The 13,061-nt window shown below is 41.8% G+C and overlaps 1 protein-coding gene across 3 annotated transcripts in view; it reads left to right on the plus strand.

Moving 5' to 3' along the window:
* Positions 1-13,061, plus strand: part of NR1I3 (nuclear receptor subfamily 1 group I member 3) — a 60,992-nt gene that overhangs the window by 22,447 nt on the left and 25,484 nt on the right. For all 3 annotated transcript variants that reach the window (XM_082242541.1, XM_082242543.1, XM_082242542.1), the window contains exon 2: positions 11,964-12,211. In XM_082242541.1, the coding sequence (XP_082098667.1) occupies positions 11,970-12,211 (242 nt within the window). In that variant the 5' untranslated portion in view covers positions 11,964-11,969. The remainder of the gene's footprint in view (positions 1-11,963; positions 12,212-13,061) is intronic.

Raw genomic sequence — 13,061 nt, forward strand, 5'->3', positions numbered from 1 at the left:
TTTATTATTATCAATAATAATAATAATGTAAATGCATAAAATAATATTATGATAACAATGATAATAAAAAAAATAATAATTATTAAAACAATAACAATAGAAATAATATAAAAACATAAAATAATAATATATATAGTTACATGGTTAGCCAAGTCCATCTGGCTCAACCAATTAAAAAAAAAAACAGTAAAGAAAACCCAACCATACATTCCCATGTACACAATCCTATATCCCGCAGTTGATCCAGATATAACATTGATAATAATATAAATACATAAAATAATAAACAAGAAAAAAAGAGAAGGAAGAAAGTCGGACTGTACAGGCCAAAATGGAGGGATATCAGAAATTAAATAAAATACGTGTTTTTATTATATCAAAAATGTATAAAAACAATACAAAATAACAGGTAGGCACACAATGACAAGTAGATAAAAAAAGAATTCCTAGATGGAAATTATGACTGATGCAGTGAGTACTGTATATTGTGCAGGTCTTCGGTGCCGACGCGTTTCACCAAATGCTTCCTCAGGGCTACAAAGACCATACAGTACCTATCTAATAGAGAGATAAAGTATAATTTTTACATCAATATTAATCCATACATTTCGTATTGGAATTGTAGGAGCCCCGTTAGGGGGTGTTGATGAAATTATGAAATATTAGTGGAATCTGCACCATACAGAGTGATTAGAGTGTGCCCAGGCACACCTGGCACACCCTATTCGCATGCCTGTGAGAAGGAACCTAGAGTGGTGCACATGCAGAGTGTTTCCTGGGCAGACACCGGGACCATATTAGGGGACAACCATCCTACAGTGATTAATGGGCAACTTTATCATATGGACAAAACCTCACACAGACCATAGAACCCAGCCCATTCTAGTGTTGTTTATCCTCCCATATTTATTTGGGAAAAATTAAATATTAATACATAAACTAATAATATAATGATGATGATGATAATAATAATATAAATACATAAAATAATGATTAAAATAATAATACATAAAATAATAAAAAAATAACGATGATGATAATAATAATGTAAATGCATAAAATAACAATATAATGAAATAATAATAAATAAAATAACGATGATGATAATAATAATATAAATACATAAAATAATAATGAAAATAATAACACATTAAAATAATAATAAAATGATGATGATGATGATAATAATAATATAAATACATAAATAATAATACATAAAATAATAATAAAATAATGATGATGATAATAATAATAAAGTAAATACATAAAATAATAATGAAAATAATAGTACATAAAATAATAATGTAAATACATAAAATAATAATGAAACAATAATAATACATAAAATAATAATAAAATAATGACGATGATAATAATAATATAAATACATAAAATAATACATAAAATAATAATACATAAAATAATAATAAAATAAGGATGATGGTAATAATAATATAAATACATAAAGTAATAATGAAAATAAAAATACATAAAATAATAATAAAATAAGGATGATGATAATAAAAATATAAATCCTTAAAATAATCATGAAAACAATAATACATAAAATAATAATAAACGATGATGATAATAATAATATGAATACATAAAATAATATTGAAATAATAATACATAAAATAATAATAAAATAACGATACTGATAATAATATAAATACATAAAATAATAATGAAAATAATAATACATAAAATAATAATAAAATAACAATGATGATAATAATATAAATACATAAGATAATATTGAAATAATAATACATAAAATAATAATAAAATAACGATACTGATAATAATATAAATACATAAAATAATAATGAAAATAATAATACATAAAATAATAATAAAATAACGATGATGATAATAATATAAATACATAAAATAATCATGAAAACAATAATACATAAAATAATAATAAACGATGATGATAATAATAATATGAATACATAAAATAATATTGAAATAATAATACATAAAATAATAATAAAATAACGATACTGATAATAATATAAATACATAAAATAATAATGAAAATAATAATACATAAAATAATAATAAAATAACAATGATGATAATAATATAAATACATAAGATAATATTGAAATAATAATACATAAAATAATAATAAAATAACGATACTGATAATAATATAAAAACATAAATTAATAATGAAAATAATAATACATAAAATAATAATAAAATAACGAGGATGATAATAATAATATAAATTCATAAAATAATATATAAATTAAATATATAAACATACATGGAAGCAACTGTGTTTTTGAGTACAATGGTGTACAGCCATTTATTTGTATGGCAGGCTGTATGCTGCATGTGGAGCTGGCCGGGCGCAGGACAGCGGTGGGAAGTTTATTGCTAGGTATATTAATGTTTATTTTAGCCCATGTGCTTGAACCCTAAACCTATCCACCTGTTCACACTTGTAGGCTGCGAGAACGCACACGTTGCAGACGCATATGTTAGCATTGTGGTGCTGCAGTGTCATTAAATAATAAAGGCACCCCCAAGGTGCGGTATTGCACTACTATGCGCTGTGGCATGCTAATTTTTTGTGCCTTTTAGTTTTCTGGGAAGTAAGTGTCCCTAACACAACGCATGATAATGAGTAAAATAATCACACTCTACAAAAGTGTGATCCCAGCCTCGGAGTCCCGGTATTTTTGGAAAAAGGGGGGTTGTATTCTGTCTCTGATGATAAAGGACGCATGTGGCTATTATTTTTTACAAATATCTCTAAAAGGATTCCAATAAAAAGATTCTTTTTTCAAAAACTGCAAAATCATCCTTGTGAGAGCCGCCATGGCGCTGCCATCCGGAATCCTGAGCACACCGATTTTCCGCACTGAATATGAAGCGTCCTGTTCTGCCTTGGGGAAGGATGGGGGTGGGGGGGGGGGGGGGAAGCTGAATCCATGATGACCCAGAAAACTCCAGCATCGCATGGTTGGTCCCCCCGGGGATTGGAACGGCGGTATTTAAAATTGCATTAGATCTGAAAGTAGCATTCTGGAGGGCTGCCTTCTGCCCGCTACCGTTTATGTACACTATTACCGCCACTCATCGGATGCTGTGCTTCGCCATCCATTTTTCATGAGCCCCGACCTGCGCATATATATAAAAAAAATTAAAGGGGAATTCCTTTATTTTAAAATATATAAAAAACAAAGTTTTATGAATGCCCTGGCATTGGCCCGTAAAAGTATTCCTGTGGTCAAGAGATATTCTGGCAGCCGCACACCATTCCCTGTCATGAAATCAACAGCTAAAAGCAGCTTCAGCTCGCTGCATCCAAACCACACTCCCAACATGTTTCGTCCTGCCTTGGGGTGGGGTGAAATGTGTAGGGGTGTGGGTTGGATGTAGAAAGCTGAAGGTGCTTTTATCTGGTGATTTCATGACTGGAAATGGTGTGCGGCTGCTAGGATATCTCTTCACCACTGCGGTGTGTCTTGGGTCAGGACGGAAGCAATCCCAGCCTGTGCCCTTTCAGTGGCTTCCACCCTATTGGACTATGGTCCCCTGAGCGGGGCCCCTAAGCTATATTCACAGCTGATGCTGTGCTATTAGTTTCCCTCCCATGCTACCCTGGAAAAGAGATGCCAACTCCCTGCTGCTGATTATTTTACATAGCTCCACCTCCTGGCCTACTCCCTAAGGACCTCCCCAGAGGAACTGTGTCATGAACCTTGCCTTTTGATGCATGCCTGTGAGACACAATCATAAAGTGGAATGAAATTTATTAGATATTTCGAACTTTTTTAACAAATAAAAAACTGAAAAATTGGGCGTGCAAAATTATTCAGCCCCTTCACTTCCAGTGCAGCAAACTGTCTCCAGAAGTTCAGTGAGGATCTCTGAATGATCCAATGTTGACCTAAATGACGATAAATAGAATCCACCTGTGTGTAATCAAGTTTCCGTATAAATGCACCTGCACTGTGATAGTCTTAGAGGTCTGTTTAAAGCGCAGAGAGCATCATGAAGAACAAGGAACACACCAGGCAGGTCCGAGATACTGTTGTGGAGAAGTTTAAAGCTGGATTTGGATACAAAAAGATTTCCCAAGCTTTAAACATCCCAAGGAGCACTGTGCAAGCGATAATATTGAAGGAGGAAATATGGAAGGAGTATCAAACCACTGCAAATCTACGAAGACCTGGTAGATTTTGGTCCACTCTTCTTTACAGATCTTCTCTAAATCCTTAAGGTTTCTTGGCTGTCACTTGGCAACTTGAAGTTTCAGTTCCCTCCATACATTTTCTATAGGATTAAGGTCTGGAGACTAACTAGGCCACTCCATGACCTTAACGTGCCTCTTCTTGAGCCATTCCTTTGTTCCCTTGGCGGTATGTTTTGGGTCATTGTCATGCTGGAAGACCCATCCTAGACTCATCTTCAGCGTTCTTGCTGAGGGAAGAAGGTTCCCATCCAACAGTGGCGGCTGGTGCTAAAATTTTTTGGGGGGGCGCAAAAAGAAAAATGTAATAGGTATTGCTTCGCGTCAAAAAACGCAGTAAAAAATTGCGTGACTTTGAAGTCATGGTACAGGCATGGCACAGGTGATGGTACAGGCATGGCATAGGTGATGGTACAGGCATGGCACAGGTGATGGTATAGGCATGGCATAGGTGATGGTACAGGCATGGCACAGGTGATGGTACAGGAGATGGTATAGGCATGGCACAGATATGGTATAGGCATGGCACAGATATGGTATAGGCATGTCACAGGTCATGGTACAGGAGATAGTACATGCCCCCTTTCAATGCAGAGATCAGCATACATGCCCCCTTTCAATGCAGTGACCAGCGTACATGCCCCCTTTCAGTGCAGAGACCAGCGAACATGCCCCCTTTCAATGCAGAGACCAGCGTACATGCACCCTTTCAATGCAGAGACCAGCGTACATGCCCCCTTTCAATGCAGAGACCAGCGTGCGTGCCCCCTTTAATGCAGAGATCAGCGTGCGTGCCCCCTTCAATGCAATGAATATTGTGCTATGCCCCCTTCAATGCAATGAACACTGTGCTATGCCCCCTTCAATGCAATGCATATTGTGCTGTGCCCCCTTCAATGCAATAAACACTGTGCCCCCTTCAATGCAATGAACACTGTGCTGTGCCCCCACAATGCAGAGTTCAGCATGCATGCCCCCTTCAATGCAACTGTGCTGTGCCCCCTTCAATGCAATGAACAATGTGCTGTGCCCCTTTCAATGCAATAAGCACTGTGCTGTGACCCCTTCAATGCAATGAACACTGTGCTGTGCCCCCACAATGCAGAGTTCAGCGTGCGTGCCCCCTTCAATGCAACTGTGCTGTGCCCCCTTCATTGCAATGAACACTGTTCCGTGCCCCCATCAATGCAGAGTTCAGCGCGCAAGCCCCTTTCAATGCAGAGCGCCACAGCATTGTCCCCAATCACTGCAGAGCACCACAGCATTGTCCCCAATCACTGCAGAGCGCCACAGCATTGTCCCCAATCACTGCAGAGTGCCCACAGCATTGTACCCCAATGATTGCAGAGTGCCCACAGCATTGTACCCCAATGATTGCAGAGTGCCACAGCATTGTCCCCCAATGATTGCAGAGTGCCACAGCATTGTACCCCAATGATTGCAGAGTTCCCACAGCATTGTACCCCAATGATTGCAGAGTGCCACAGCATTGTACCCCAATGATTGCAGAGTGCCCACAGCATTGTACCCCAATGATTGCAGAGTGCCCACAGCATTGTACCCCAATGATTGCAGAGTGCCCACAGCATTGTCCCCCAATCAATGCAGAGACCAGCGTGCATGCTCCCTTCAACCCAATGCACTTACCTGGCGGCGGCTCGGCTATCGGCGGCGGCTTCTCCCCTCCTCGATCCTTCGTCCTCTTCTGTGGCGGCAGGAAGGTGAGCGGCTTCTCCCTCGTCCTCTTCTGCGGCGGGAACCGGCGGGAAGGTGAGCGGTGGTGACGGGGAGTGACTGACGCACGCACCGGCACCGTCCCCATTGCGACGTCAGCGATCGGATGTCCTGGATGATGATTGGTCCAGGCTGGAGACTGGACCAATCACAGCCAGGATATCACGAAGGTGGGGGTGGCTAAGCGCTCTTTCCTGCGCACAGGTTACGCCCCCAGAAGGCAGCCAATCGGCGCCTTTCTGGGTCGTAAACCCCACCCCCCCCCTTTAGCCACCACAGAGGCCGGTGTTCCGTGAAAAAACCATACCCGTGAGAAAACCATACCCTCGTCACTTCCGGTGCACCTACGGAGGGTATGGATTTCTCACGCTAGTTACACTTGCGGTGGTTACATTAAAACAGCTCCTCTGCAACATGAATCATCTCCGCTCCTTCCCCTGTCACTTCCCTGCTCTCAGGTAATAAATATAAAAGCGGATCACGGAGCCGCGATCGCCGTCATTTACATCTCATACACCCGCAGCCGCTTTTATATTTATTAGGCGAGATCAGGCAAGTCACAGGGATAGGAGAGGAGATTATTGATGTTGCAGCCGAACTGCTTTAATGTTACCGCCGCAAGTATAACATTACACACAGTGCCGTGATAATTTCCTACCCTCCGAGCATGCGCACTTGTCAAATTCTTTACTGTTCTATTACCTATCCGGGGCTCTGAGCATGCGCACTGCTGCGCTGCTCAGCTGTTTGAGACAGGAAGTGACGAGGGTATGGAAATCTAACGAGGTATGGAATTCTAACGTTACACCGGCGAACCGATTTTTTTTTTTATATAACTTTATTGTTCTTTTTTGTCATTTTTTTTTTCCTTTTTTTTAAGGGGGCGGCGCCCTGGCGCCCCCTATGCACGGGCCGCCACTGCCATCCAAGATTTACCAATACATGTCCCCATCCATCGCCCCCTCAATGCAGCAAAGTCGGCCTGTACCTTTAGCAGAGAATCAGCTCCAAAGCATAATGTTTCCTCCTCTGTGCTTGCCTGTAGGGATGGTGTTCTTAGGGTCACAGTCAGCATTTTTCTTCCTCCAAATAGTGGAAGTGGTGAGTCGAGTTAATGCCAAAGAGCTCAATTTTGGTCTCTTCTGACCACAGCACTCTCCCCCAATCCTTCTCTGAATCATTTCAGATGTTTGTTGGCAAACTTCAGACGGGCCTGTACATGGGCCTTCTTGATAAGGGGGACCTTGCGGGCACTGCAGGATTTTAATCCATGGTGGTGTATTGTGTTACCAATGGTTTATTTGGTGACTGTGGTCCCAACTGCCTTGAGATCATTAACAAGCTCCTCCCGTGTAATTCTGGGCTAATCCCTCACTTTTCTCATGATCCCCTTTACCCCATGAGGCCAAATCTTGCATGGAGCTCCAGACCGAGGGCAATTGATGGTTATTTTGTATTTCTTCCATTTGGGAATAATCCTTCCAACAGTTGTCTCCTTCTCACCAAGTCCCTTGCTGACGGTCTTGTAGCTGATTCCAGCCTTGTGCAGGGTTACAATTTTGTCACTGATGTCCTTTGACAGCTTTTTCGTCTTACCTGTGATGGTGAGATTTAAATAGAAGAAAGAGATTCTGTAGACAGGTGTCTTTTGTACACATAATTAGTTGTCCTTAAGAGCACTTTCCTAAATTGGCAGGACTAATCTGTGTACCACATGAGCCCATACTGTAGCCAGCCTGTGGGAGCCCGAATTATTGTAGATTGGTAGGGAGTCAAATGCTTATTTTACTCAGTGAACTGCAACCCAATTTATAACATTTGTATCATGGGTTTTTTTCTGGATTATTGGTTGATATTCTGTCTCATTTAAAATACACCTATAATAAAAAATGATAGCCCCAAATATAGAGATTATAGACCCAAACTCTCAATATTTTGTGTGGCCACCATTATTTTCCAGCGCTGCCTTAACCCTCTTGGGCATGGAGTTCACCAGAGCTTCACAGGTTGGCACTGGAGTCCTCTTCCACTCCTCCATGATGACATCACAGAGCTGGTGGATGTTAGAGACCTTGCGCTCCTCCACCTTCCATTTGAGGATGCCCCACAGATTCTCAATAGGGTTTAGAAGACATGCTTGGCCAGTCCATCACCTTTACCCTCAGCTTCTTTAGCAAGGCAGTGGACGTCTTGGAGGTGTGTTTGGGGTCGTTATGTTGGAATACTGCCCTGCGGCCCAGTCTCTGAAGGGAGGGGATCATGCTCTGCTTCAGTATGTCACAGTACATGTTGGCATTCATGGTTCCCTCAATGAACTGTAGCCCCCCAGTGCCGGCAGCACGCATGCAGCCCCAGACCATGACACTCCCACCACCATGCTTGACTGGAGGTAAGACACACTTGTCTTTGTACTCCTCACCTGGTTGCCGCCACACACGCTTGACACCATCTGAACCAAATAAGTTTATCTTGTTCTCATCAGACCCCAGGAGATGGTTCCAGTAATCCATGTCCTTAGTCTGATTGTCTTCAGCAAGCTGTTTGCAGGCTTTCTTGTGTATCATCTTTAGAAGAGGCTTCCTTCTGGGACAACAGCCATGCAGACCAATTTGATGCAGTTTGCGGCGTATGGTCTGAGCACTGACAGGCTGACCCCCCCCACCCCTTCAACCTCTGAAGCAATGCTGGCAGCACTCATACGTCTATTTCCCAAAGACAACCTCTGGATATGACGCTGAGCATGTGCACTCAATTTTTTTGGTCGACCATGGCGAGGCCTGTTCTGAGTGGAACCTGTCCTGGTAAACCACTGTATGGTCTTGGCCACCGTGCTGCAGCTCATTTTCAGGGTCTTGGCAATCTTCTTATAGCCTAGGCCAGGGGTCTTCAAACTATGGCCCTCCAGTTGTTCAGGAACTACAATTCCCATCATACCTAGTCATGTCTGTGAATGTCAGAGTTTTACAATGCCTCATGGGATGTGTAGTTCCGCAACAGCTGGAGGTCCGTAGTTTGAGGATCCCTGGCCTAGGCCATCTTTATGTAGAGCAACAATTCCTTTATTTCAGATCCTCAGAGAGTTCTTTGCCATGAGGTGCCATGTTGAAATTCCAGTGACCAGTATGAGAGAGTGAGAGCGATAACACCAAATTTAACACACCTGCTCCCCTTTAACACCTGAGACCTTGTAACACTAACGAGTCACATGACACCGGGGAGGGAAAATGGCTAATTGGGCCCAATTTGGACATTGTCACTTAGGGGTGTACTCACTTTTGTTGCCAGTGGTTTAGACATTAATGGCTGTGTGTTGAGTTATTTTGAGGGGACAGCAAATTTACACTGTTATACAAGCTGTACACTCACTACTTTCCATTGTAGCAAAGTGTCATTTCTTCAGTGTTGTCACATGAAAAGATAGAATAAAATATTTACAAAAATGTGAGGGGTGTACTCACTTTTGTGAAATACTGTATATATACAGTTTATATACATTTGCTCTGTATATATAGGTGTTTGGATAGAGTTTCCCTTTAATAGCATTAAGCATGTCTTAGCGGTAACTGACACTGTCTAGCGGCGTTGGTTGCCGGATTCTTTACGGCTGAGTCAAACGATCTTGTTTAGCCACAACTGGGACTAAAGGTCACGGCACAGACCGATGTAAACATTGATTGTAGTAAATGTTTACCCAGTTATGCCACAAATAGCATGAGCTAAAAACAGACATATGGATTGACACCAAGGCCACTTCCCAATGTACGCACCCCGCCGATGGCCACCTGCACCTCCGTCCTACATTCAAAACAGTGGACGGTTCCCGAATCCAGCAAACTGGAAGGATACAGAAAAGAAAGAAATAATCAGTGGCTAGGGATGGACAAATCTGAGGGGTTTTCCTGCATTGAAAATTTGCGTAAATCTGGAAATTTCTGTAACATTTTTCACTTGCAATGGGGTGGGGGAGAATTGAAGGCTATTTATGGTGATTATAAAGAGTGCAGCTGGCTTTTAAATGGCTCCTGAGGTTTGTGAAAGCTCTTTTATCTATGCTGGGCCCCTTCTAGTGGCAAAGTTGGACCCTCATTAATGGGAACATGGCATATGCCTGCATTGAAAATTTGCGTAAATCTGGAAATTTTGGTAACATTTTTCATTTGCAATGGGGGAGGAGAATTAAAGGCTATTTATGGTGGTTAGAAAGGGTGCAGCAGGCTTTTAATTGGCTCCTGAGGTTTGTGGAAGCTTCTTTATCTATGCTGGGCCCCTTCTTGTGGCAAAGTTGGACCCTCATTAATGGGAACATGGCATATTCCTGCATTGAAAATTTGCGTAAATCTGGAAATTTTGGTAACATTTTTCCTTTGGAATGGGGGAGGAGAATTTTAGGCTATTTATGGTGGTTATAAAGGGTGCAGCAGGCTTTTATATGGCTCCTGATGTTTGTGGAAGCTCCTTTATCTATGCTGGGCCCCTTCTAGTGGCAAAGTTGGACCCTCATTAATGGGAACATGGCATATTCCTGCATTGAAAATTTGCGTAAATCTGGAAATTTTGGTAACATTTTTCCTTTGGAATGGGGGAGGAGAATTTTAGGCTATTTATGGTGGCTAGAAAGGGTGCAGCAGGCTTTTAATTGGCTCCTGAGGTTTGTGGAAGCTCCTTTATCTATGCTGGGCCCCTTCTAGTGGCAAAGTTGGACCCTCATTAATGGGAACATGGCATATTCCTGCATTGAAAATTTGCGTAAATCTGGAAATTTTGGTAACATTTTTCCTTTGGAATGGGGGAGGAGAATTTTAGGCTATTTATGGTGGTTATAAAGGGTGCAGCAGGCTTTTATATGGCTCCTGATGTTTGTGGAAGCTCCTTTATCTATGCTGGGCCCCTTCTAGTGGCAAAGTTGGACCCTCATTAATGGGAACATGGCATATTCCTGCATTGAAAATTTGCGTAAATCTGGAAATTTTGGTAACATTTTTCCTTTGGAATGGGGGAGGAGAATTTTAGGCTATTTATGGTGGCTAGAAAGGGTGCAGCAGGCTTTTAATTGGCTCCTGAGGTTTGTGGAAGCTCCTTTATCTATGCTGGGCCCCTTCTAGTGGCAAAGTTGGACCCTCATTAAAGGGAACATGGCATATTGTATAATGATAATTGTAATGTTGCCCATTTGTTGCCTGTGTACTGTTACAATGGTTCATGTTACCTGCATATTGTAATGATTTCCCATTAGTTGCCCACAAATTGTCACTGTTGCTCATTTGTTTCCCAAGTGTTAAGAAGATTGACTCTTTGTTCTCACATATTGACAAAATTTCCAATTCGTAAGGCGACTCTTCTTACATTGGTATTCAGTGGGAAGAATGTCCCTTACATTGGTGGTCAGTAGGAAGAATGTTCCTTACATTGGTGATCAGTGGGAAGAATGTTCCTTACATTGGTGGTCAGTAGGAAGAATGTTCCTTACATTGGTGGTCAGTGGGAAGAATGTTCCTTACATTGGTGGTCAGTGGGAAGAATGCTCCTTACATTGGTGGTCAGTGGGAAGAATGCTCCTTACATTGTTGGTCAGTAGGAAGAATGCTCCTTATATTGGTGGTCAGTGGGAAGAATGCTCCTTACATTGGTGGTCAGTGGGAAGAATGCTCCTTACATTGGTGGTCAATGGGAAGAATGCTCCTTACATTGGTGGTCAGTGGGAAGAATGTTCCTTACATTGGTGGTCAATGGGAAGAATGTTCCTTACATTGGGAGTCAGTGGGAAGAATGCTCCTTACATTGGTGGTCAGTGGGAAGAATGTTCCTTACATTGGTGGTCAATGGGAAGAATGTTCCTTACATTGGGGGTCAGTGGAAAGAATAGAGTTACCTGAAAAGATCATTGAGATCAGTGGTTACTTATCTGAGAAGCAAAAGTTGCTCATTGCTCAGAAAACCTCTAGCAACCTTTGAAGGAACCCTAAGTGTTTAATTTTTAAAAAATGCATATTTTTTCTTTTTGATTATCTTCTCGCAGTCGGAGATGAACAGCCAGGACCTAGATGGGTCCCATAGCCATGAAGACTGGAGCCCCACCATGTACTCAGTCTTCGAGGAGGACAGTAACAGCAGCTGCAGCTCTGTGGCTACATCCATCCTGAGCCTAAGGGCCGGAGAGAGTGAGGACCCTGATGGAGAGGAAAAGGTCTGTGCCGTGTGTGGTGATCGAGCTAATGGCTATCACTTCCATGTCCTGACATGCGAGGGCTGCAAAGGATTCTTCAGGTAATGCTTGCCAACATTTAATATGTAGGGATCACCCATCATGCCCACTTAATAGTTTGGTTCCACCAAGACCCTACCTCTTAATATGTAGGTATCCCTTATTATGGCCACTTTATGGATTGGTCCCACCAAGACCCCATCTCTTAATATGTAGGAATCTCCCATCATGCCCACTTAATAGATTGGCCCCACCAAGACCCTACCTCTTAATATGTAGGTATCCCCCATCATGCCCACTTAATAGATTGGCCCCACCAAGACCCTACCTCTTAATATGTAGGTATCCCCCATCATGCCCACTTAATAGATTGGTCCCACCAAGACCGCACCTCTTAATATGTAGGTATCCCCCATCATGCCCACTTAATAGATTGGTCCCACCAAGACCCTACCTCTTAATATGTAGGGATCGCCCATAATGGCCACTTTATGGATTAGTCCCACCAAGACCCCACTTCTTAATATATAGGGATCACCCATCATGCCCATTTTATGTATTGGTCCCACCAAGACCCCACCTTCTAATATGTAGGGATCTCCCATCATGCCTACTTTATAGATTGGTCCCACCAAGACCCTACCTATTATTATGTAGGGATCGCCCATAATGGCTACTTTATAGATTTGTCCCAACAAGACCCTACCTCCTAATATGTAGGGATCTCCCATCATGCCTACTTTATGGATTAGCACCACCAATACCCCACTTCTTAATATGTAGGGATTGCCCATCATGCCCATTTTATGGACTGGTCCCACCAAGACCCCACCTTCTAATATGTAGGAATCTCCCATCATGCTCACTATACGGGTTGGTCCCACCAAGACCCTACTTCCTAAAATGTAGGGA

Source organism: Pelophylax lessonae (assembly GCF_965119305.1).
Source record: "Pelophylax lessonae genome assembly, chromosome: 13".
Lineage (NCBI taxonomy): Eukaryota > Metazoa > Chordata > Amphibia > Anura > Ranidae > Pelophylax > Pelophylax lessonae.